General features: G+C 40.0%; 1 protein-coding gene and 1 long non-coding RNA gene across 2 annotated transcripts in view; one reads left to right on the plus strand and one right to left on the minus strand.

Annotated features, from left to right (window-relative positions):
• The window catches only part of htr5ab (5-hydroxytryptamine (serotonin) receptor 5A, genome duplicate b), a 28164-nt gene extending 9259 nt beyond the window's left edge, over positions 1-18905 (plus strand). The window contains exon 3 of the mRNA XM_039688630.2: positions 15999-18905. Within this exon, the coding sequence (XP_039544564.1) occupies positions 15999-16331 (333 nt within the window). The 3' untranslated portion in view covers positions 16332-18905. The remainder of the gene's footprint in view (positions 1-15998) is intronic.
• LOC120491054 (uncharacterized) lies at positions 7091-9646 on the minus strand. Its single transcript, XR_005625185.2, has 3 exons — positions 8614-9646; positions 7650-7777; positions 7091-7495 (listed from the first exon to the last, which is right to left on the minus strand). It is a non-coding gene; the product is annotated as an uncharacterized LOC120491054 (long non-coding RNA).
• Positions 18906-27403: the final 8498 nt, after the last annotated feature.

Below are 27403 nucleotides of genomic sequence, written 5' to 3' on the forward strand. Positions count from 1 at the left end.
TCGGGTTCAGGTCGGGGGGCCCGTTCCTCCCAATCACGCCCCTCCAGGTGTCACTGTCGTTGCCCACGTGAGCGTTGAAGTCCCCCAGTAGAACAACTACAGTACAGTAGAGTCCCCAGTCGGGGCACTTTCCAGCACTCCTCCCAGAGACCCCAAGAAGGCCGGGTACTCTGCACTGCCGTTTGGCCTGTAGGTACACACGACAGTAAGAGACCTATCCCCGACCCATAGGCACAGGGAAACGACCCTCTCGTTCACCAGGGTAAACTCCAACACATGGCGGCTGAGCTGGGGGGCTATAAGCAAACCCACACCAGCCCGCCGCCTCTCACCATGGGCAACTCCAGAGTGGTGAAGAGTCCATCCTCTCTCAAGGAGTGTGGTTCCAGAGCCCAAGCCATGCGTAGAGGTGATCCCGACTATCTCTAGTCAGAACCTCTCAACCTCACGCACCTCGGGCTCCTTCCCCGCCAGTGAGGTGACGTTCCACGTCCCTGAGGCTAGATTCCGTGTCCAGGGATCGGGTCGCCGAGGCCCCTGCCTTCGACTGCCGCCCGATCCTCTCTGCAACGGCCCCTTACGGCTCCTCCTGCAGGTGGTGAGCCCACGGGAAGACGGTCTCACGATGCTTCTTCGGGCTGAGCCCCGACCGGACCCCGTGGGGAGAGGCCCGGCCACCAGGCGCTCGCATACAAGCTCCAACCCCGGGCCTGGCTCCAGGGTGGGGCCCCGGCTGCGCCATACCGGGGTGACGTCACGGTCCTTGAATATAATTCTGCCATAAGGGGTTTTTGAACCGCTATTAGTCTGACCCGTCGCCTAGGACCTGTTTGCCTTGGGAGACCCTACCAGGGGCATATAGCCCCAGACAACATAGCCCCTAGGGTCATTCGGGTACTCAAACCCCTCCACCACGTTAAGGTGGCAGTTCAAGGAGGGGCTTATAATAATTTATCATTTGCAAAAAGTAAAATGCATCTGTGTAGATGAGAGAACGTTGTTCACACTGGCCAAGCATGCGCGCTTAAAATAGCATGTGAAAGTACGCGCAACGTGCCACTGACTTTAGGCTAATTTTTTTTCTGGTCAGTGGCGCAATTGTTTTCTGGAACTGCAAAATAGCACTAGGGAATGTTTGCACCGAAACACGCCTCTGTTTTTGCGCCGACCCGCCCAGGGAGCGCAAGTTCATCCATAGTTTACCGCCGTGCGTCTGTGGAAGGAAAAGCCTGCTTTGCGCTGGTGCAAAATAGTGATAAATGCGTTTGAGTATAAAGTCATTTGCGCCGGGTGCAAGATAGGGCCCATAGTGTCTTCCATCTTTTTTGGAAGCTAAGCTAGCAGGCTCTTGTTCTGTGGAGAAAGCTGAGTAGGGGTTACCATCATCTTTTGCCTGGACATGTCCGGCCGTCGATGTCCGGGATTCAGCTTTTGCTTTCGGCAGTCGTCATTCATTGTTTACATGTACACGTTTTGTTTCAACTGAATTAATTCCGATTGGTGAATCTGAATGTAGTGTTTACATGAATGCTAAACAAGTGATCGGTTGATGTGCGTTCTAAAGGCCTCATTATGCTTCTGCGTCAACTCCACGGCGTACAGTAGCTACGTCGTCACTACTACGGCGTCGTGGCCGTTTAATGCTTCTTCGTCAGGTTGTGGTGCTTCGCGGTGCATTTCGCCGCCAGAACGCTAGGGGGGTTCGCAAATCTCTTTGGTTCCGCGAGCGAAAGAGAGAGAATGTTGTTGCAGCTGCCAGCTGGAGCTAATTGACATTAAATAACAAGACGACACAAACTTTATCCCCACAGAATCAACACGGATGTCCAGGGCCCGTTCCACCCATAGAAAGTAAAAGAAAGGTTCCACCCGAGCTGCCATAACGATACCTGTTCGGAATGACTTGAAGGATTTTTTCAGTCTCCACATGGAACTGTGCTATGGCAGGATAATGTGTCCCGTGGCAGACTTGGTTAGTACTGTATTATCAATGATGTAACCGTGAACATTGTATTGAAAATAAACAACAAACTGTGTTTCAAAACAAACGTTGATTTATTGATTAATTGAAGTTTATGGCGAGCAAAAAAGAAAGAAAAGAATATAGACATATATATTAACAATGAAATAAAAAACAGTTTATTTTTAGTTTAATTATTTATTTACTTTCTTTATAAGAGTATTATAATTATCAGAACGAGGGTGCAAATGTTAAAAATAGCACTATAGCGGGAGGGGGAAATCGGAAAAGCTACACTCCTGAAATTATGTATAATCTGACCAATCAAAGCCCTTGCTGCCTGCGTCGCCTCGACGCGTAGTTACAAATTTTTGGAGGTGCACGTCGAGCTACGGCGGAGGGGTCGGAGAGGTGTTCGCGTCGACGGATAGGGGTCTGCGGGGGTACGCCGTCGATTCGACGCACAAGCATAAAACAGGCTTAACACTGCTAAGAAAATTCCCGCTCCTCTGTGTGAGATACGAGAGCGGTGCATCTCACAGGTGTCGCTCATCGGTAATCACGCCACCGGCCTCGCGTCGTTCTCCCGCGCTGTCAATCGTCCTGCTCGCCACAGTAAACATGATGAATGGTGACTGTAGAAGGCAAATGCCGGACATTTTGGGCGATCTCGAAACACATTTTCGGGCAGACTCATCACAGAGACTCACTAGTAACCTAGACTTGTTGTTTAACTACTGTGCTCTGTAACCAGTGGGTGTGGCCTCCTAGGGCAGCAAGTGCATTCTGTGAGTTGTTGTCTTTTATCCACATAAGCCAAAAATACATTTTCTGGCTTTTCTCAGTCTAGAAAGCTCCAAATTCAAAATTCACATTTCTTCTACATAATTGACCCATTTTAAATACACATTCATCTTTCTAGAGGTGAAGTATCCCTTTAAGGTCTCTCGAGCACTGAAAATCTTCTCCAATATTAACACAGGTGCTACCTCTTGCCTGATTATAACTAGGTGTGGTTAATCTGTCTGATTTCCCGATTCGATTCGATTACGATTATTGAAGTCCCGATTCGATTACAGTCGATTTTCGATTATAAACGATTCTCGATTACCGATTATTGATTTTCCATTTCACAACAGTAAACGAAAATACACTAGACCAACATATGATTATATTAGCAGCAGCAACATTTTGGTATTAATTGCACTTTTTATTTGTTTGATATTCATTGAAAATATAATGATGGTTAGTGAGGACATGCAAACATGCTTGTTGTCTACTACTTAGGCAACTTATTCTCTTTAAATTTATTAACTTTACATTTTTTTTCAAAAGCAATTTTGTTGCATTATAATGCAAATGCACCTGGTTCTATTAATTGACAGCATTAAAATGTATTTTGTGATTTCCTTCAATTGAAAATATTTGAAGCAAGTTTGGGGGACTTGAAGGGCACCCGATTCAGAGAATCACCTAGAAATTCAAAAGAACAGCATTTATCTGAAATAGAAAGCTTTTGTAACATTAAACAATACCGTTCAAATGTTTGGAGTCGGTAAGAATTTTTATTTAATTTTTTGGGCAAAAGAAAAAAGAAATCTATACTTTTATTCATCAAGGATAAATTAAGTTGATCAAAAGTTAAAGTACAAGACATTTATAATGTTACAAATCGATTATCTGAATCTTTTGTGTGTGACTGTAAATAATTTGCTTTAAAAGTACAAAGTAATGACCCATAAAGAATTAATGCACAATATATTTTATTAACATTACAAAGAACGACCAGGAAAATAAATGTGTGCTTGAACTAGGAGCATACTTGTAGTAAATAAATAATATAACGACTGGTGCAGCCGAGTGTTTTTCCTCCTCTGGCTGGAAAGGTGTCATATGGCTTATCATATTTGTCGCGTTTCCGTCGTTGGTTTTATTCCACAAAGCGTACAACTAGTGCGGCTCTTGTCCAGCTCCTTTCCCCCTTCAACTTCAGAAGCCAAAATATTTCCACACATGAGCTTTTAACCTAACAAGGAAGGTGTTTGAATCTCGCGTGCCATCTCATCTCTGTTATGTGCACGCCACAGACGGTCCGGCCACTGCACTTCCGCGCTTCAGAGTTCCGTCTTTCGCGTTCCGTCAATATTACGTTATTATAAATACATATACATTTTTTTTTTTAAATCGATTTTTTGACATTTGTGAATCGATTCAGGATCGTCCACGTCCGCATCGCGATGCATCGAGAATCGATTTTTCCCCCCACCCCTAATTATAACCCTTGCCTGTAACCTGCCTGAAAAAAAAATGCTTACTGCACCCTTAATTGTCTTTACTAAATATGAGCACATTTTGATTTTGATGGCTCCAACACATTCCAAAAAAAGTTGGGACAAAGGCATGTTTACCACTGTGTCACATCACCGTTCCCAATTTAAGAATTGAGAGTACTAATTATTGTAGTTTTGGAAGTGGATTTTTTGACCTATCTTGCCTGAATTGCCTTGCCTGAATTGACTTGTATCAGGCAAGATTAAGCAAAAAATCGACTTGCTCAAAAGTCTGTAATCATCGTTGTCTGATTCTCCTCATGATGTGCCATACATTTTCAATAAGAGACATATCAGGACTACAGGCAGGTTAGTCAGGCACATCCACTCTACGGTGTAGAGTATCTAATTTAAACCACTCTGTTGTAGCACATTCTAAATCAGGCCTGTCATTGTCTTGCTTCCAAGGAAAGATGCCATCTTGATACCATTAAACGTCATTGTACAATCCGAAGATACGCATCTACGTCAGTAGTACCTTTACAAAAGCATATACAAGTCACCCATGCCATTTACACTGATGAACCCCCATACCATGACAGATGTTTGGCAACTTTTGGTGATAAAAGCCTGGATGGTCACTTTTGATACCTTAATGTGCATTTTTCTCCAAAACAACCTGAAACATGGACTCATCTGACCATAGCAGCATCTGAGATGAGCTCGGGCCCATAGTGCATAAAATTGATGTATAGCTTTCTCCTTCCGTAAAAAGAGATATCTTTTTTACAAGTGGTATTCAAGTGCTATTTCATGATACAGCAGCAGACTGTATTAAGTGACAACGGTTTTCCAAAGAACACCTGAGGCCATGTGACTATATTTAACAGAGTAGGATGATGGTTTCTCATGCAGTGCCATCTGAGGGCTCAAAGTTCACGCACATTCGACAGAGGTTTCCTGTATTTCCCTTCATGGACTTTCCTAAAATTTTTCACAATATTATATATGGTAGAAGATGAAAGAGATTATTTGCAATCTTAAATGGGAAGAAAACCGGAAGTGTTGGCTTTAATCATAGGAGAGTCTCGAATGCGATGGCGTATTGTTGTGTTTAATGTAGAAATTTGTTTTTCTAAAAATGTACATACATTTCTTTCATACTTTAGACTATATACAGTGAAATTTATGAATTTATAAATAATTTATGTATACACACACACACACACATATATATATATATATATATTCAGAACGTAAAAAAAGAAGCAGGAACAAACTATATACATATCGAGATATCGGGATATTTGGATATTAACATTCAATTGTGTAAATCACAGCAGCAGCTTTAGGTTAGTCCAAGACATTGTTGTCTATCTGTACTTCTGGGATTCTTCCCACAGGAGCCTCGCTTTCGATTTCAAAGTGGCGGCTGCGTGAAATCAACGTATAGCCTCCTAAGATCTGGTTTCCACATACGTGGACATCACATTTTTTAAGCATGATAAGCTTATTCAGATGCAGATAGTCACTTGTTTAATTCCTGAATTAACTAATCGATTGAGTAAATAATTCAATGAGCCACTCATAAAGCCAGAAAATTGAACAGGCACTGAAAATTAATTGGTGAATGGTACAAGTGGTACCATTCACAAATTAATTTTCAGTGGTGTATGAATGAATAGATTGAATTATTCAATTATGCCTCACATTTATAAAGACAGCCAACTGGCAGAACAAACCTGCAAAAATAGTTACTAAAAATACCCACCTCCCACCACTATGTACAGACTGGCAGTCTGTCAGGCCAGATGTCCTTAATTAATTATTATTTATTTGTTCACACAGACTGTATCTGTGTGCTCCTGTAAGTTTTTACATGGACAAAATTGTTTGAGAGTCACACATTAATAAATATAATTTTCAGACTCGAACCTCCAAAACCTCACTGTGAACAAGCTGAGAGTTAGTGAGGTGCCAGAGAAAACAAAAAATGAAGAAGGCTAAAAGACAGAGATAATAGAAATGTTTAAGAACCATCACTCAATCCTAGCAGAGGTATTTTCTCAGAAGGAAGGCTCAACCTGCATGTGGCCCTACATTGACACACAGTTCCCTCCCAACACACATGCTCCGAGTGAGAGATCCAGGTATAATTGGAAGCAGCGTCTCACTGCTTCCTCACAAAGAACAGTTGAAACATGCACTTCTGTATTGTCTATTTCAGTTTTTTTTAACTTACACTGATCCAAATCAATTAATAGCAGCGTTGCCTCCTTTATCTGTTGAAATGCACAAACGAACACACATATGCTGTAATTTTGTTTTGTTCTGCCACAGTACTCCGCTTACTCAACTACAGCCTTTCAAACAAAAGCTAATTTAAATACCCATTTTAAAGATTCAAGATGCAATAGACAAGCCAAACAATGTTTATACTGTAGTGTAAGATTTTATGTCAAAGCTAATTTTCCAGGGTGAAAATATAGTTAGTTCCGGTATTATAATTTGATTGGATAAGCTACACTGTAAAAAATTTTCCTGTAAATTTTACAGTAAAATACTGGCAGCAGGGTTGCCAGCCAGTTACTGTATTTTTTACAGTATAGTTCTGTAATTTAATTTACAGATTTTTACTGTATTCTCTGATTACACTAAATAACTGTATTTTTTACAGTAGTTCCATGAATCTTTGTATTCGCTATATCTGGGAAATATGTAAAATGCCAGCTGAATTTTAAATGTGAATTATTTATCAACTGCATAAGCTTTAAACAATTGTTTTTAAATTAATTAAGTGTTGTATAACACGCAACTTAATTCCCCTATTACTTCACAAAACAAACAAACTATTCAACATCCTATAAAAACAGGTCAACATTTATTTAATTTATAACTTTAAAATATGCATGAAAAAAAAGCATAAAACAGTGTATTTTGTATTTTTTTGTATTTTATTTTTATTTACAAATGGACATGAAATGATTTTTTTTAATTACTTAAAACAAATAAGCCATCAGGGCCCTTCACACAAAGAAGAAATACGCAAATGACATTTAAAACGACAAGTTGACCAACATGATCATAATAAAATGGTTCTGAAAAAAATAAAAAATAAAAACAGACATGAATGAATTGTCACCTCTTCGTTCCCAGACAAACATGTCCAAACAACAAGGCCCCAAGTGAGTCCAAAAAACGTATGATCAAAAATGGAGAATAATTCAGCTCCGGATGCTGTTCCATCACAGGATGCAAAGAGTGGCTAGAAATATTGAAAAGGACATTACATTAGATATATTACAAAACATAATGGTACAGTCAGAGACAGACAGAGGGATGACAGATACAGTTAGAGTCAGATAAAGAATATTAAAAGGTTACAATTAAAGGAAAAATATATTTGTGTGTGTACTTACGTTTCAGAAATTCCACTGAACACACCACTTTGCAGGGAAGAGTGGCAACATGTGGGTTCACTGCAACCTGTTTCTTCTGTACCATTTGCCCTGTCCTTTTAGATGGCAATTTTCTTCTTTGTTCCTCTCTTACAAAGCACATAAAGGGTCAGGAAACAGACAATATGTAGGATTGGTTTTAAGTTTTTCATGCTTGTAATCATGATTTTGAAATCTGTTAGAGCAGTGTTTCTCAACTCCAGTCATGAGGACCTCCCAGGAAGACCTCCCAACCCTAACCCTATGTCCACAAATTAAAACACCTGATTTAACTAATTAAAGGATAGTTCACTTTGAAATTAATTTTTGATATGTTTTAGCTTACCTCAAGGGCATCCAAGATGTAGGTGTCTTTGTTTACACAGTATTTTCAATTTTTATATTTTTAAGTCGAACCATTCTTGTCTTCAGTCATATAATGCAGGTCTATGGTCACCACCTCAAAGAGCATGCACAGAGAAGTCAAAATTAAACATGATTTAACGACTCGTAAATGTAAGTACACATTGATGGCCTAAGACACGAAACGAGCGGTTTGTGTGAGAAAACGAATGACGTACGAGACGAGTGACGTATACGCGCGAGAGATCACTTCCGTTTGTCTTAGGCCATAATGTGTACTTACATTTACGAGTCATTAAATCATGTTTAAATTGGACTTCTCTGTGCATGCTCTTTGAGGTGGTGACCATAGACCTCCATTATATGACTGAAGACAAGAATGGTTCGACCTAAAAATGTCAAAATTGAAAATACTGTGGAAACAAAGACACCTAGATCTTGGATGCCCTTGAGGTGAACTAAAACATATCAAAAATTAATTTCAAAGTGAACTATCCCTTTAAGTCAATAGATAATATATCAAAAGGCAGATATTGAGTACATGTGTAAAATGTACTGAGGTTTTTAAGAATGCAACAATTACCTTTAAATGAACTCCAAGGTGCAGGCTGGCTTCTCCTGATTGAATATGTAATAATATGCAGTGAACAGTAGCAAGGCCAGACAGGAAGCTGGACTGAATGCTCTCCTCACACACAACTTGGCCTTCCAGTGTCCTCTTGTCAAGAAAGTGTCTCCTAAAACAATACCACATGTGACAATAGTTTATTTTTTACTATACCATTTTTATGTTTCAGCATTTTAAATGTAAAATATATTTTAGTGTTCAGAGTGCAGGAACTATTTCTTTTAAATAAAATTAACAAAGGAAGTATGAAAACAAAAAAGCAAATTACACACAGAGAGTAACTTAGGCTAACGTTATAGCTAAAATATATAGGATATATAGCTTATATTCGTACTGAAATGTAAGGGATTTTCACACCGGAATATTAAACATAACGTTACGACACAGCAACATTCATAATCTGTTTTTTTTTTTTTCATTTCGGCGCCCATTTTAACAGATTACTTGATTTTGATTTGATATACACCATAAAATAATCACGGCGAAGTGTGCTGATCAACACGAAGCTCGTGTGAATACCGACTGTTGTCAGAAAAGCATGTAATTCTTCTCAACAAAGGAGCCCATAGATCCCGGGGAATGTGTGAAATACTACCCGCGTCTGGGCTGCTGAAGCCCCGCGCAAGTCTCCCTCGCGCCCCGTACGGAGGATGCGTGATCCTCGGTAACCAATATGAACCGCGAATATAACATTACCTTCATAGTCTACGAGTAACACAACATGAAACATAAGAAACTGAAATAAGTCACTTACCAGTTGAGAATCACTCCTCTTGCCGCTATCCGAAAGTCGACGACACGACCGTTGAAGATCACAATGCCTCTGTGTCGATTTGAAATTTACAGCAATATTCTGTATTTTGAATCAAACCGCCACGCGGCCCCAGAATGCATTGCAGTTTACAGCAAAATGCTGTATTATTAGAAAACAGCCAGCGGCTGTAAAATATGGCTGTAATTTTTACAGCAATTCATTACAGTGTACAGTTCCAACACATTCTCACCCCAAGGCGTCACCTTTGACCATGCTTCAATATTTGACGTTTTAGGCGCCCTTTAGCCTCAGTTACATGACGCGATCCTACGGCGTGATAACTGACGCTAAAGGAAAAGCGTCAGTTAGATGACGCGGGTAGGTTTAGGTCTGGGGTAGGGGTAGGGGTAGGGTTACACGCGATCCTAGGGCGTCATCTAACTGACGCTAAAGGGCGCCTAAAGCGTCAGATATTGAAGCATGGTCAAAATGCTTCCCAAGTTAGGTGACGCCTTGGGGGTGAGAATGGGCTGACCGTTCAGAAGTGTCAATAGTTCATATAACAGCACTGGGAAGTTTCATACTTTATATCAGCATTCCAGACTATAGTTTGTGAGCGGTATAGAAGCCGAGTGAAATGGTGTGATTTTAACATGCTGTCCCTCAGTGTGTTGCTTGGCAACACATAAAGCATGATACTTTGGCTTCTTTTAAATCTTCTTTTTTTTCTTGGCACAGTGTGATATTTCTTAATTACATTTTGGTGATTTGCCAACATAGAGATTAATCTAGAATATTACTAAAAACAATTTTCCAAAAGGGTGGCTGGTGTGGGGCAAATTGAGCTAGATGAGTTGGTGACATTATCATAGGGAACTTTGTGAGAAGATACAGGAAATATATTATCTTGATTTAGAAAATTCACACCTCAGTTTTCTAGGGAAATTATGAGATTTGTCACACAATGTCATTTGTTGCAACAGCAAAGTAGGGCTTCACATTTTCAAAGATTAAAGGCACAACATGTACATTTTTTAGATTAAAATGTTCAAAAACCACTAGCACAATGTTATATATTTGGTTGCCTTGTATCCCAAATGTTTCCATAAATTTAAATACCCAAAAGAAAATAATTGTTATAGAGTTCAGATATTTTCAGAGTACCAATGTCAATAACAAATTTAGTGAAAACATATTTTAGAGATTTACAATTTAGTTTCTCAACTCCAGAATTCAGCACTACATGGCCAACATGACATCATGACTTTTGCGTAAACATACATGCCACTTTCGAGCCAAGTGGCGTGTTATCTCTACGCATTTTGAGCTATCCGCGTGTATCTGCGTGTTTGCGTGCATGTCTACGCCATTAACGTCCGCGTCATTCCGCGTGTCTGTACACGCCGTCAAATCTCCAGTCATAAATGCCATTAACCCCAGTGACGGTTAAGTTTAGGGATGGGGTTGAGGTAAGTCATATCTTTTTCTTTCCTAGGATGGTAAGGGAACAGTCATAAATGCCTTTAACCCCAGTGACGGTTAGGTTTAGGGACGGGGTTGAGGTAAGTCATATATTTATATAACGTTAAGTCAACGGCGTTCATAAACACGCTGAAAAGCGATTATGCGTCTTGATAGCACGCCAAAAATGGAAATACGAATTGGCGTGTCATACACACGCTACTTCATGAGATCAGTCTGACATGGCAATGCTTAGAGGTTGGAATAATGGCAGGATGCACCATTTCTCCACTGGCTTTTACCATGGCAATGGAAGTAATCATTAAGGCATCAAGATGGGTAGTAGGAGGACAGCGCTTGGCTTCTGGGAGGCGACTACCACCAATTAGAGCCAGTGGCGGTTCTACTTTGAATTACACCCAGGGCGAGACCCCCTTCGAGCGCTCATCTCTATAAAAAAGAATGAGTCAATAAAGATACATTCCTGACATTTATAATGCACAGTAGCTTATCTTTTATTATTAATAGTAAAATTCGTACCGATTTTCCCATGGCTGTCGTTGCTATAGAACCATGCACTCATTACACTGCGCTTTCCACAACGACAAAGGAGTTTTAGTAGCTTATGTATTTCTACCACAGAAAAACGCTTGCTGTAGCTCTGCTAAAAGATTTATTTACGGAGAAGAGAAAAAAACACCAAGTGTTTGGGTGCACGCGCTTCCCGTGAGCGCATAATGAGCGCGCTTCCCGTGCGCCTATTTGAAACATAGAGGATTTGAAATAACGACCTCGAGCGTGCAAAAGACGCGATACGTGAACTAATCAGGAGATCCCCTTGACATTGCTTCTGCGCACGGCACCTTCTCAGCAAGCAGGGCGCCATTGCCAATAATTGAATCGAAATGATAAAAAATAGAAAAACTTCGCGGCACAGAGTATTTTTTAACTGCTCGTGCCGCCCCCCATGTGACATGAAGAAATGCCGCCCCGGGCGACTGCCCGGTTCGCCCGTGCCTAGAACCGCTACTGATCAGAGCATACATAGATGACATGACAACCATGACTACAGTAGCCTGCACTAATCGGTTATTGGGGAAGTTTAACCGATAAGATTGAATGGGCACAAATGCAATTTTAGCCCTCTAAATCAAGGAGTATCTCGATAGTTAAAGGTAGTAGATAAAAAACATTCTTCATTAATGGTGAGGCAATACCAACAGTTTCTGAGAAGCCAGTGAAGAGTCTTGGGAGATGGTACGATGGGGATCTAAAGGACACAGTCCGAGTGGGAGAAGTTAGACGACAAGCAGTGGAAGGGTTGAAGAGCATTAACAGCTGTGCTCTACCAGGCAAACTAAAACTCTGGTGCTTTCAGTTCGGTCTACTGCCGAGGTTGCTGTGGCCATGACTGTGTACGAGGTTTCTTTGACAACAGTGGATAAGCTGGAAGCGTTAATAAGTTCATACATCAGGAAATGGTTGGGAGTGGGACTTTAAAGTAAAGGAATATTGCAGCTGCCAGTGTCTGCTTAAACCGAGGAGTTTAAGTGTGCCAAGGTCAGACAGGATGTAAGGTGGCTCTTAGCCAAGGTCTGTTTACTTGGTGCCATGACCAAGTACTGCGATGTTTGGCTTTAGCATTGGAAGGCAAGTGTAACATGACCAAGAAGTTGCCGCCTGTTCTAGCAAAACATTACACGCAGAAGACAATATTCCTCCGCCCAGGTGAGCAAACACCAAGAAAAGGTGGTAAAACCATTTCTCGCCAAGGACAGCTGGAAGCTGCTAGGGACTGGAAGATACTGGAGATCTTGATCAACAGCTTATTTTTCCACCTGAGATTGCCACCACTAACCTCCGACGAGATATTGTTTTGTGGTCTGGATCAGCACGCATTGTTCAACTTATAGAGTTAACAGTGCCATGGGAGGATGCGGTAGATGAGGCATATGAGAGGCAGAAACTGCGGTATGCTCAGCTGGCCACTGAAGCAGAACAGCGAGGATGGAGAGTCCAGGTTTATCCAGTGGAAGTGGGTTGTCGAGGATTTGTGGCACACTCTACAACCCGGTTCCTCATAGACTTCGGATTTAGTGGCCAAGAGTTGCGTCGCACAGTAAAGAACTTATTTGAAGCAGCAGAAAGGAGCAGCAACTGGCTGTGGTTGAGACGGAAAGATTCTGCTGGCTGTGTGCAGGCCGTCACGCTACAGTTTCGTGGAATTCTTGAAAAACTCAAAAAGTCTGTTGGTTAATTATTACGTTCCTGTGTATATTGTGTGAATGATGGGTGGTGTTTGGGCAGATATTGTGTTTTGTGGTGGGTGGTATGCCATACGGAACCATTGCCACTGAAACTGCTTTAATGAAGACAGTTGGGCTCGACAGCCTTAGTCAAACAGGATGGTGCGTATGGTTGGGTTGCGGAGAGATTGTGAGATTGTGGTTAGGTCACATGTGAACTACGAGGAAGGAGCAGCCTCAGCAGCAGGAGGGATGTAGAGGTCAGTAAACTGGGCTGAGTTGAGTAGGGGACGGAGGGGGTGAAGTTTTAACATCTACTCTCGTTTAATGGAAATCACAACATGGTTAGTCTTATTGTTTGAATATCTTGTTTTCTTGACTCAGAGACACTATTTTGTCAAGTGGTTTACATAGCAAAATCAGAAAGATCTTTATTTTCTCTGCCATACAACATATTTTAAACGGAATTGAATGCCTTTTAAGAACCCAACTCAACCAGATTTTTAGCTTTAGCATTTTGCTATCCACCAGTAGGGGTGTAATGGTAAACAAAAATAACGGTTCGGTATGTACCTCGGTTTTAAAGTCACGGTTTGGTACGTTTTCGAAACATGCCAAAGAAATACAAGAACAAGATACAAAAAAATGCCAAAGAAATGTCCTATTTGTTAAAAGAAAAATATTTTTAAATACGTTTCTTTCAGGTTTATAGACCATTTTGCTTGATGTAAACAACACTGGTCCAGAAGCACTTCCTGGTTCAGTTTTTTAACACTACATAAGAGCTGGGATAAAATACAACCAACAGAACATATAAAACTGAATCAAAAAGTTAAACAAACATCTTTAAGATGTTTTCTTCACACGTGAAATAAAGAAAACAGTTACAAACTGAAACAGGAAGTGTTTCTGGACCAGTGTTGTTTACATCTTGTGAAATGGTCTATAAATGGGAGTCATCTTTGAAGGATGAACAAATAATGTTTTGGTCATCACATTAAAAATAACATTTAAATATATATTTATTTATATAATATTTGAGTTTTGAAGTGCTGGAAAACGATGTGTGAAGTACTTCAAAGCATTCCAACCAAACTGGTTACAGTTAGTGTTACTATATTAAATCCATGGTGAATGTTGCTGGTCTGTGGACGTAACGTATTACTAGTTCATTCACGGCACAATGTTTCTCCTGGTTTCCTCTTCAGCGCTGTTTGATTTAATAGAGATTTACGGTTAATAACGGAGAAATGTGAATGCTTCTCACTAGATCTCGCAGCGATGTTATTACTTCAGTGGTGAATTCAAATGTTTTCTTTACTGGATCTCTTAGAACTGTGTAGTAACAGTGACGCTTGATCGAGATCGGCTCGCGCTGCACAGATGTTACTGGTCCGAACTGACAAACGATCCGTGAAGCACATAATGAGTAGCGCAGTTTCGTTCCGCTTTCATTCCGCTTGCCATTTGATGTCGCACAACGTTGTGGTGGCCGTGCCAGTGCGAATTTTGTCGGCAGGAAAAATGGTCCAAGGAATCGTTCGATTTGTATGCGTACCGAACCGGAAGCCTCGAACCGAAATGGTTCAATACGAATACATGTTCCGTTACACCCTGTTCATTCTCCAGTAACATTAATACAACTTCACTCATACATGAACATGATTTCTGCCTGAGCCCCATCAGATTGCTTTCATTCATCTGTGGAGGTGAAGACAACAACTCCCACGATTCCACGCTCATTCATGCCGTCATCAAGCTACGCCTTTGTCATAGTTTTGAACTTACCTCTAACGGGTGAAACTTACATATTGTGCCTTTAATGCATTTATCATGCTGTATCTGGAATAGTCCCGGATTGTTTAATCTAATAACATCTTTATATAAAAGATATAGTTTGAGTTAAAGAATTTAAATATTCTGTAACAGGTAGAGTGAATGGAGACCGTACATAAGTAATGCTTAAAGATCAGAGTAGGAAAACTGGGATGTCTAGCAGTGTTGTAGTACTCGAGACTCGGACTCGTCTCGGACTCGGTCTCGAGACCATATTTTAATGGTCTTGGTCTTGTCATGGACTCGTGTGCATTTGGACTCGGAATTGACTCGTACTCGAACAGTTTTTTTTTTAGGACTCAGACTTATTCCCGAGTCCACTCGAGTTCAATTCGAAATATTTTTCATGATTATTAATGTATGTTAATAAAATATTTCTTTAAATTGATTGACACGTCCAGTGATTGGTGATTTTCTAGTGCGCAACTGCGCATGACAAATTGTAATAAAATTACTTTTAACACCACCTACTATGTGGCCTTTTTACCCTAAAATGATCAAATTTTTTTAACTCCAAGTAAATTCAGTAAAAAAAAAAAGGATTTCTCTAAGTAAATAAAAGTAAATTAGGTAATCAACCCTCACTGGTCTCGGTCTCGACTCGGACTCGACCGTCTCTGGTCTCGGACTCGACTCGGACTCGACTCTCTATGGACTCGGTCTTGACTCGGACTCGACTCGATCTGGTCTCAGTCTCGACTCGGACTCGAGTGAGGTGGTCCTGACTACAACACTGATGTCTGGACACAAATATGTTACAAAATAAATTTGCACTGCCTTTCAAAGTTACACTGATTTAATGTTTTGTGATTACATTTTACTAGAACTTGATATTAATTTTTCACTCCTTTTTCTCTGAATATTTGCATTTGGTGCAGATCCGGCACCGGACAGATCACAAAGACTCAATTTCACTCCCTCAGTTTTGACAAAATATGTAGTTGCTGCATTCTGCTCACCAATAGTGTTAATGAAGTACCTTATTGTTGTGTACTTGACTAACACTACTAATACATTTCATCTTTTTACTTGTTTACTGCTAGGTAAAGGAGGCCGAAGGGCAGCCACAGATGGCCTTCACAGTTCGTCACGCAACCGTATCTTTCCAGACGGATGGCGAGACGTGGCGAGAGCAGAAAGAAAGGAGAGCAGCACTGATGGTGGGCATCCTGATTGGTGTATTTGTGCTCTGCTGGATTCCCTTTTTCCTTGCTGAGCTCATCATTCCGCTCTGTTCATGTGACATCCCCCCTGTCTGGAAAAGTGTCTTTCTCTGGCTGGGTTACTCAAACTCCTTCTTCAACCCACTCATTTACACAGCCTTTAACAAGAACTACAACAATGCGTTTAGAAATCTCTTTTCCAGACAGCGATAAGGAACTAAAAGAAGAACAAAGGTAATGAGAACCTTTGGATTCAAGGAGTAGAAAGTGTGAAGAATATCAATAGAAGCCAACTTCTCTCACAGAAGACATAAACGATACAAAAGCAAGGCCATGAATGCACTGGCTCTAACTGCTGTTCTAGGAAGAAAGGGGGATTGCCAACCCACATCAAGAAACTGCAGGTCAAGTGATGTCTCAAGGGTTCACGTCTTCACCTGCTGGTCATATATCTGTCAATATGTGGCGGCTGCTGATGTCTTCGTGGTTAGACAAGTTGGCCGCCGTCTGTTAAATCAGCAGTGCTGAGATAATGCAAGTGTTCTCTTTAGCAAAACTAAACCATCATCACACCACACCATCATTGTGAACTCTTGAGAAAGAAACCATGACTGTTCTGAAGGGTGGTGAAACATCAGAGCCACTTTTCGTCTAATAGACAATGAAGACACAAGTACATGCACAGTGCACTATGAAAATCTGGCCTAATTCACATCCTTTCACTTCTTCCAAAATTACATGGCTAAGGAGCAATTTATATTTCAATCACATTTCCTTTCATTAAAGTTAAGAAAAGAAAGTCGATGTGCAAAACATAGAGGCATTATAACATTAAATTAAATAGAACAGACTTGCGTTGATGCAAAGAGAGAATCCATAGATATTTTGAACAAAACAGTGATTATAAATGAACTCAAAAATGCCTTCATTTCCTGACAGCACTCTCAGTATTTATGCATTATCATGAATGGATTCAGCTTTCCTCTTTGTAAGCTACCATTGTAGCACAGTAAACTGGGACATTACATGGAACGAAATGTAAACTTGCCTGTAAATCCTGTGTGATGGGAGCTATGTTAGAGATATATTTGGATTGATCATGCATTCAAAGTTATTAAGTTATCAACTCTGTTGGTTATCAATAATTGGAGGATCAGTAAATAAGACATACAATGTTAAAAGCTGAATGTCTCTCGGCAGTTCTTCGTCTTTATAAATGATGCTGAAAAGAAACCATCTACTTTTGTACTGCCTTAAAAGCCTGTCCACACGTCCCAATGTTTGTGAAAGCTGTACTCACTGAAATGGTTGCTTTTATGTGCAAAAATACCTTGTCAATACTGAACAAGATGGTCTGTGACAGCTTTGTTATCACAATGCTTCCAATGCATGTGCAGAGACTCACGATTAGCATGAGAGCACAGATCTCACCCCAGCTCTTTGAAATACTGTACATGTATCAGATCTGTCCATCAATTTGTCAGCTGAACACGCAGCTTCAGGGCAGTGCAAAATTTTACTTTGCATGTGTCTATAAAATAAAATTTGTGGTGAGACTAGTACTCAAGCTTCTCTAATTTTAAATAAGGAGAGCCAGATACTGAGACATAAAAAAGGTAATGGAAAGGCAAAGAGTGAGAATATAAATATGCTCTCTCTTGATTTTCTTGTTTTCAACTTGAGAGAGGACACTGAAAATTCTGACACAATCACACTGTACCTTCGTAAATTTTTCAGTGTCCATATTATTGACTGGACAAGTACAGCATGCAACCTGTGTAGATGATGGCTTGTCTTGCTCTTTCATATCAATGTATGCTTCTGACTATACATCCAGTTTGCCCTAAACAGATGAAATAACAACAGTCTCTTCTTAGAGTCACTGTTGAGTGGGCAGTTGTTACCTAATGTTAGAGAATCTGACTTAACCTGAAGGTTATGAGTTTAAGTCTCAGCACAGGCAGGAAGTGTAGGTGGGGGAAGTGAATGAACACACACTCTCTTCCACTCATTACCCACAACTGAGGTGCAGCATGTGATAGTTTCTGTAAATGCTGTGCTCACGTCTTGTGTAAAATACGTCGTTCTCAAATGAATGCGGCACTCAAGTTCAAATAAGCAACACTCTTTTCAGGTCATGGTTTACAGCATCATTTTAAAGTTGACATTAAACTTAAGTTGAAATAGTATTTTTTCCCCAATTAAAGCCCAATTAAATGCAGTGTGAAAATCCCAACTAAAGGAAATATAGAATTTCAGAATGCACAACATTCAAATGTGTAACAGCACAACTGTCACGAGTGTGGTGCTGGCAGAAGGCGGCAGACGAGGAAAAAGCTCTAATTCATATTGTTTACTCAAAATAACTCTCACAGGACATGCAGGATGCACGAAAATACCATCTACATTCACTGAACTAACCATAAACACTGGATAAACAACCACGTACAATCAACATTGACCGACCAGTACTGAACAAACAGAGAGAACTAAATACAGATACAAATAAACGGGACAGGTGACACAGATGATGAAGACGATGAACAGGTGGATGATTGAGGGAGTGAGATCAGGTGTGGAGACAAGAGGATTCTGGGAAGTGTAGTGAAGACAGGTGCAGACGAAGACCGTGACAACTACATGGTTAATCTCATTTAACCTACTGTGATAAAACAATGCTTCTCTGATTAAAATTCTTAACTGATCTTGTAAAGGTTTTAATTGAATTCCATTTTAACACAAGCTGGAATGTTGTTTCGGTATATCTGCTGTGATGTCAGCTGTGCTTCAACGAAATATAAGTATATGGTGCACAGTGTAGTTTATTCTGTAACACTGTGTTGTTGTAAGAATTCATTTTATCTACAATGTCAAGGCTATGCCTTCAAAAGGAATGCATACACTGCATACAAAAAAAATAAAATAAAATTCTGCCAGGACAGTAGTTGTTAAGTTTACAGGCATTTCCTTCAAACCTAAAACAACACAATCTAATGTATAATTCAAAATGCATAATAATGTAAAATAATAAAATGGTAAAACACCAGTGAAAAATCCCATTAAGACAGTACATGGTGTCTGTTTTTACAGACTTTTCTTAAATGGAAATGTTAAATTCCTTGTCTTTTTCCAACCAGCCAAATATATTATTTCTTCAACAGGAAAGAAAAAAGTAAATGGAACATAACATATATTTGCTTTTAAATTTGTACCTATGAGTTGTGTTTGAGAAGATGAAAGAGAAACAAAATTGTGCCTTGTGTCATTTGGTTTGCAGGCACATCACATAATGATATTGTCTGTACCCTGTTGCAATGAAGAAATGTCTCGTAAATAGGCTATTCACAGTGGAATGCATTGTAGGAAAAGGTGCTTTCATGGTAAAATTGTTCAATTCACTATGCTCTTTAGAGACATTCACAGAGAAAGAGAAACATGTTTACTTTTCATTGCTGTACAATTTAAAGGTATAGGGATGTGAGTAAAAAAAACAAAAACTTATTATCACAAAGTTACATTTTTAAGATTATTTTTACAGACAGTGTGATATTTTTAAATACTTATTTAGAAAAAAATATAAGTTACAGTTACTTAAAAGATCAAATAAAATAAAAAATTACATTTCATATAGGATACTTCTCTCACTTCATGAGGTAAATTTTTGTACTAATATGTCTATAAATTTCAAGATGAAATCAGTCATTCAACTCAATAGCTTTAAAACTGCTGTAAAAAATCTAGAAAGATGGAAAATGTCATATGCTTGTTATTTAGACAACAAATCAGCCAGTGACTGTGTCCACCTGTCCAACCAAAATTACATTAAAACATCACAAAAACAGAACACAAAAAAATGATAAATTGCTTTTGTCCGTTTCATTGCACGGCAGATGCAAATGGACTTTTCTGATTCATATCAGATTTATTTCCACATATGAATGAGGCCTAAAAAATCAAGCATGACTGAACTCTCGCAGTTTAACGTTACAGGTTTAGGGGTTTAGTCCGGGAACAAAATACAAGTGTGGACAGGGTCCTGGAATTAGTTCTGTGCCAAGGAATCAGGAAAAGTGAGACATTAATGAGTTAGCTTACTTGCATTGCCTACACTGTAATGGATTTTTTGAAAAAAAAAAAATCTAATTATGTAATAGGAAAGCAATTCTAATACTGTAAATAAAAATACGGTAGTTGCACTCATGAATACAATATACTGAATTATTCCTGTAAATTAAAATATGGTACTTGTACTGTAAATAAAAAATATACAACTCATTCTGTAAATATTAATACAGTATACAATTGTCGTACTGTAAATTAAATTACAGTACTGATACTGTAAACACTTTTACATTAACTTATTGGCATCCAGCTGCCAGTAAGTTACTGTAAAATCTATAGCAACCTTTTTTTACAGTGTAGGCTAAGCCAAAATATCACTCTCTGGAACAGAAGTATCAGAAGCTGGAGTGAGTTATCACTGACACTGCAGCAGACAGATCAGCTTCTGTCAGTATTTACTGTGAAGCATAATGGTCATGAGAGACAAAGATGAACGTTAGCATAGAGTTCTTGCACAATTTCATCTCATGGCTGATCATCAAGAAGGTGTGAAATACTCTGGATGTGGTTAGGGATCATTTTCACATTCATGCCACAGTATAAATATACCTGCTTTTTAAAGCTTTGAAAAACTCAAAGGAGTAGTAATTCACACCAGAAATCTGAATCAAAGAACAAAACTATGTGTCTCAGCCCCAGTGACACAACTGCGTTAATGGCTTCCAAGAAACCGGTTTCATTTTATTGGCATTAGCAGTGACAATTGAGCTACTTTTCATGCAGATTAGCTATTGTTCTCCATGTCTAGTGTTGACCAAAAATTTGTTCTGAATACGTAAAGGCACATAATTAAGGATTGTTATGTGTAACCAAGCCTTTTTGTAGAGTTTGCCTAAATGCAAACGAATTATTGAGGAGACAAAAGATTGTTTATTTAATATAAATCTATTTACTCCCTTGAGGCAGGCAAAAGCATATGTCTACAGCAAGCCCTGAAGGAACAAACACACGTCACACTTATTCACGCAGGGCAAATATATGACAGGAATTGCATTTCAGTCTATTACAATTGTTTACTGTACATATGCCTGGCGCTTCAATTCTAATTTCAGATCCACTTTGTTTTGCTGCCCAAATGGGGGATTGCAGTACGTAACTAAAAATGTCACAGGCAGTCATTTTATCTTTCCCCCTTCTCTCATTCTTAATCAGTGAATGACATAGCAACTGACAGGAAGGTGAGATTTCAGGAAAAACAGATCAACCTGTGCATCCTGTTTAATTTTAGTTAATTAGTGAACAGCACATGTTTGGTTTTGTTATAATAAAAATGTCTCTTTCTGTTATTATTTTTGGTAAAATTTATTTTATAGTATAATTGTTATATAATGTAACATACAGACAGAGACGGCCGGATCCATGTGCAGAACTTTATTATAACTTAAAACACAAGCAGACATATACCGAGGCAAATAGTAAAACAAGGGGGAAATCCAGTAAATCATGGTGAAAAACAGGCTCTGGTCGAGGCAGCACAGGTTCAGAAACAGGCAAGGGTCAAACGTCCAGGGAAACACGGAATACTCAAACGGAGAAAATGCTCAGAGATGTATGCTTACAGTAACAAGACTTCGCAAAGGACAGGGAAAACTCAGGTTTAAATAAGGAACTCAATCACAGGAAATGAAAAACAGCTGAACATAATAAAACATAAAGAGTCCAAGGGGAAACACAGCACGGGAAGAGGGTGCCCTCTAGAGGCTCACGAGGGCACTACAGCTGCTGATCATCACATAATCCCCCCTCTAAACCCAAATTCACACTACAGGATTTTAAGCCCGATTTATGCCTGATTTGCAAATCGTTGAGCTAGCCAACAGGTCAAGGTGTCATCGTGTGCAAATCGCGGGGGATTAGCGGACGATGAACGCTTGCCAATCTGTTAGTATGAAAGAGCCAACAACGCAGCGAAGACGCTGGCAGACGCTTCGCAGACGTGTCGCCGAGCCCAGAAAAATATCTAGCATGCTAGATAGAGTCATCGCGCGACTCAACCTCAGCGATGTCATGAGTACATCCAAACATAGCAACGCATGGGTTGAGGTAAATCTTATTTTTTCGTATTTATTTTGCATTTTTTTCTTAGAGCAAATCATCGCTCAAACACTGTACAGTTTCTGTCTGACATCCATTCATGTGTTGTGTTCTTCTTCCCTGAATATTGGCGCACATGCTTTTCGCGTCTTTTCTTGTTCGTTTTATTGCGTGGTGTTTCGTGACAAAACGTTGTAGACAAGATAGAATCGTTGGGTGACAGAGTTGTTGTCAACTCGTTATTTATTTGATTATTTTCAGGATTTAGACCGTACCATAGTACTGAAACAGCTCTCATTAGAGTCACAAATGATTTGCTATCATCCGATCGTGGTTGTATCTTTATGTAGTGCGTTGTCAACTCACGTAGTGCGCTACCTCCTGTTGTGGATCAATCCATAGACAGTAAAAGAAATGGACACAGCGACCCCGTTGATTTCACTGGAGAGAGCTGAAGCTCAACATGGGCACTCACTTCCTGATAGCCAAGCGTTCTGCGCAGGCTCAAACTGAGCTTGACGACATAGATGTCACGTGAGCAAACTGACTGACTTATAGTAGCTGTGCCAAAGAAAATTTTTATCGTACACAGCGAAGCGCGACCTGGAGCAAATTTTGGTAAGTATTCTGATTACTTATTTTGTCATTTTGCTTCCATTTATGCCATGGGCTGACTTTAGACAGACTTTAGACTTTAGACTTTAGATTGCCTGCAAGGCTGTGCGAGCTTCTCTTCCTGTCTATACGGTAATTCTCTACTGTGCGACGGACAGTCGAGTGGTTATGACGCAATTTTTAGCCTATTTTTACAAGAACGGCTTCTACGTGGCCATAACGTAACATACAAAGTAATGGAGCCTTTTATACATTGTCGTGTTTCTTTAGAAATAAATAATCGATAAATGGAGTCTTTGGACACCTCAGATGTAAAGTTATTCGCTGTCAAAGTGACGCCAAAATGAATGGGAGTCAATGGGATGCTAACAGCAGATGATAGTACGCTACAATGGCGGCCCCCGGAGACAGCTTCAGCTTCCGACTGATGGATTACCCCCTTGCATCAATCACGTTGTGTTGTGTGGTGTGAACAGCTAAACAACTTGAACACTCCTGATTTCACTGAGAGTCATGCAGTGTGAACCGCACAGTTCAGCTCGACGTTTTATGGTACATTCACACCGGACGCGAATAGCGCGTCAGGCGCGAATGATTTCAATGTTATTAAGTCAATGCAAAGACGCGTTATGCGCGTAAAAAATTCCTGCAGCGCGAATGAGGCGTGGAGCGAGGCGCGGAAGACGCGAATATGCCTCATTCGCGCGTCAAGTTCGAGCGAATTGAGCGTCTGGCGCGTTAGGCGCGTTAAGGCCAATTTATACTTCTGTGTAGGGTGCGCGCAGTAGGTACGGCGTAGCATACGCACAGACACGTCCCATACCGTGTACCCTTCGCCGTCGCCTGACGCGCACCTCCTCAAAAATGTAACTACACGTCGCCACGACGTGGACCGCAAGATCGGTGATTGGTCGGCTTGGTAACATCGCATTTCCTCCTACGCATTTCCGCACGTACCTTCTCACGCATTTCCACCACTATCTATGATTTCCACACGTACCATCTCCTCCGACGTCTTCTCTCATTTCTGCCTTTCAGTTTTAGTTATTTCACTAAAGTGATCTGTTTTTCCACCTCAATAAGCTCCAACTCCAACATGATCCACTCTCTTTCAGTCGCTATTGCTTGTAGTAACCTAGCCGTGAGGAATCTAAACACAGTGGAACATTAAAACCCTCCGCCGCCAACTAGCGTTTCGGAGCAGTACTGCAGAGCAACCTAGACCTGAACGCAGAAGTATGCTCACAACGGCGTCGCCTACGTGCGTAGCCAACGTCGTACATTACGGCGTACCCTCGACGCAGAAGTATAAATTGGCCTTTACGCGTGAATGATTTAGTTAGTGCCATTTGTGCATTCACGCGTTTGACGCGAATTCGCGCCTGCCGCCCGAGTTGAAAAATCTGAACTTTGGCGTCAATTCGCGTCGTGTTAACCAATCAGGAGCCCAGCTGCTTGCTCACGTGGTGAAGTAGGATGCTATCTGGATGCTTCAATAAATTATTTTGTAATACGACTAAATGCATGGTGGGATTATGAACAACAAAGCAAATATTTTATCACTTAAAACTTTATTTCTATATACGAGACATGTTCATTTTGTATTGAATGTTATTCATTCCATAGATTATATGAAATATTATTATGATGTAAAGACAACCAACATACATGTGCATAAGTTCGTGTCTGGACGTGAGAGAGAAAATAATCACTGGACAGGTTAATAACTTTTGAAGGCTGGCTCTATTTATCATCAAAACAAAAATAAATGACAGCTAGATTAGATGGATGAGGGCGAGGGTTATCCTTGCTCCGATGCAGGACAACAGGTCATCAAACTGGCCGCGTGACAGGTGGAAGTACCGCTGACAGCGGCCGTCATCCAGCGCAGCCCATGGAGCAAGCAAATAGTCAAACTCGCCAAACGGTTCACCTCCGAAGGGTCCGGTGGACACAAATATACGGTGACGATGATCCCCACGCCGCTGTTCTACTTTCCAGAGTAAATACAGAGCGGTAACTCTCTTGATGAATGCTCGGTCGACATAAAAACAATGGCCGCCAAAGAAATGAAAGCTTTAGCTTAAAGTTCTGTCAGGAAGACTCAATCAGCGCATCATGTATTACCTTCATTCCTATCCAATCAGGTGTTAACAATCTCAGTATAAAAGATTGGTACTTACACTTGTCTGAGTTCGCAGATGCTGACGCTGCCATTCACCTCCATCCTCCCCAACCACCACCAAGATGGTACCTTCCCCTCCATCCTCCCCACCACCACCACCAGGATGCAGATTCGGCTAACCTCGCTATGCTCGCTAAGGACGTGGCCTACGCCAAAGATAAATGTATACTGCTTTTCAATTTATCTCCCGAGTCTTTCTGGTAGAATTTCAGTTCTGACGCGCTTCACGCGCGTACATTTCGCTTCTAACTTTTGTTTCACTCTTGACACGCGAATTAACACAAAGTGGTCAAGGGTCAAACTAGACACGTCAGGCGCGAATTTGACACGCTATTCGCGTTCAGGCCCGTGGACCGGCAGGAGGCCAGGCACATGGAGAGGCCTGGGGCCTGGAGAAAAGAGCGGGGCAAGAGACCACGGAGAAGCATGCATCGAAGGCAACTAGGGTGGAACCCACTTAACAGGAAGTGCTCAACAGAGTTGAGCACACTTGGAAAGGTACCAGGACGGAGCAGACTCAGACGGAAACGCAGGCGGAGCAGACTCGGGCGAGGTCCATGTCAGCGTCGCCTTCATGGCACGCAGTACCTACTGCACACGGAGTACCTACAAAGGTCCGCACGGCAAAAATGACATGATTGTTACAGCGAGTGCGACCTCCACATCCCCTTGACACAATTTACTACACACAAATTAATAAATAATAATGAATAAAAACATATTTTTTTGTGTGTGTCCTGAGGCTTCATACACTGTAACAAAATATTGCAGAATAATGATATATATGAATTAATTAATAGCCTTCAAACAACATTTGTGCCAAAAGTGTTGTTTCTTGTCATTATAGAACCTTTTTTTTTAGCATAAAAGGTTCTTTGGAGTTGAGTAAAGAACCCTATTCTTCATATATAGAACCCCAATGAACCCTTTTTTCTAAGTGTAGTGAGTACAAAATGACTCATGAATCTTGAAAAACTTCTGAAAAATAAGGACCAGCTTCATATCTCTCAGGTCACTGACATTGCAACCACATGGTTTTATTATTGCTTGTGTATTTGGCATTGAACTGTATTATACATTGAACACTTGCAATTTTTTTAAATCAACAATTGAATGTGGTAAGTTTCATAAAAAGCAACATTTTAAACAAAATGTTGAGAAAATCACATTTTTGTCAAAGACTACAACCTGATGGCATTCAGAACAATGATGAAAACATTGATGAAGTCGATCGAATCCATAAACACCCCCAACCTCACAGTCGTTTCCTCTTCAGGTTCAACATTATCTCGATCAAAAGATTAGTACAAGTATAGGCCAAGAATACACTGTAAAAAATTTCTTGTCAAATTAACAGTAACTTACTGGCAACAATTATCCAGTACTTGCTGTATTTCATTTAACAGTAAAATTACCGTAACACTAACAACAGTACTGTTAAGCATACTGTAAATTAAATAACATTATTTTACTGTAATTTCTTACCATATTAAAGTACAGAATTACACTGTTAATTTTTGATAATACTGTGTAGTATGAAATGTTATTGTATTTATTTTATAGTGCTACTGTGTAACCTGTAGAAAATCCGTAGAAATATTATTTTAACTGTTAATGGGAAATAGAAAAAAGAACAATTGAAGCTTTAACTGCACAAGGTTTATTGTGTATTTTCAAACACATTAGCGCATTTATAATATACATTTAAATACATTAATACAATTAAATACATTAATAATAAAAATGTAATATAATACAATAAAAATCATGCATGACAATCAAGAACAATTATGCATAAATACATGCAAAAAAAATATCAGGTAAAATAGAAAAGATTAAAGGGGTGCTATCTGATCAATCTATTAGAAAGATAGTTCATAACAACTCATCCACCCACTCCCTGCTGGGGTAAAACAGCTTAGTCTAAGATTGTCTATTGGTTTGAGATAGACTGTCTAACTGGTCAGTTGCTGATTTTAAAGGGTTTTTGGCTGCTTTCTATCTAAGGGACCAGATTTGCAGGGCTGCGAGACACATATAAACTTATAAACTATAAAAGCTTTGACAAGTAAACCACCAATCCAGATGAGTATTACAAAATGACAAGTTATCCAGTGTCCTTTAAAAAAAAAAAAACTAAACACAAAACAACCTCATCATGCACATGTGCCATGAAAAACTTGCATTATGGTATTAATAATCATTTATATGTAGACTTATGTTCTAACTTTTGCAATAGGAAGTTTTCTATCCAAGCTTTTATGCAATTAAACCTTAAACTGTACAACAACGTTTATTTTCACACAACAATTCTTAACAACTTGCAGAT

The sequence above is a fragment of the Pimephales promelas genome, chromosome 1 (genome assembly GCF_988280905.1).
Source record: "Pimephales promelas chromosome 1, fPimPro1.hap1.1, whole genome shotgun sequence".
Classification (NCBI taxonomy): domain Eukaryota; kingdom Metazoa; phylum Chordata; class Actinopteri; order Cypriniformes; family Leuciscidae; genus Pimephales; species Pimephales promelas.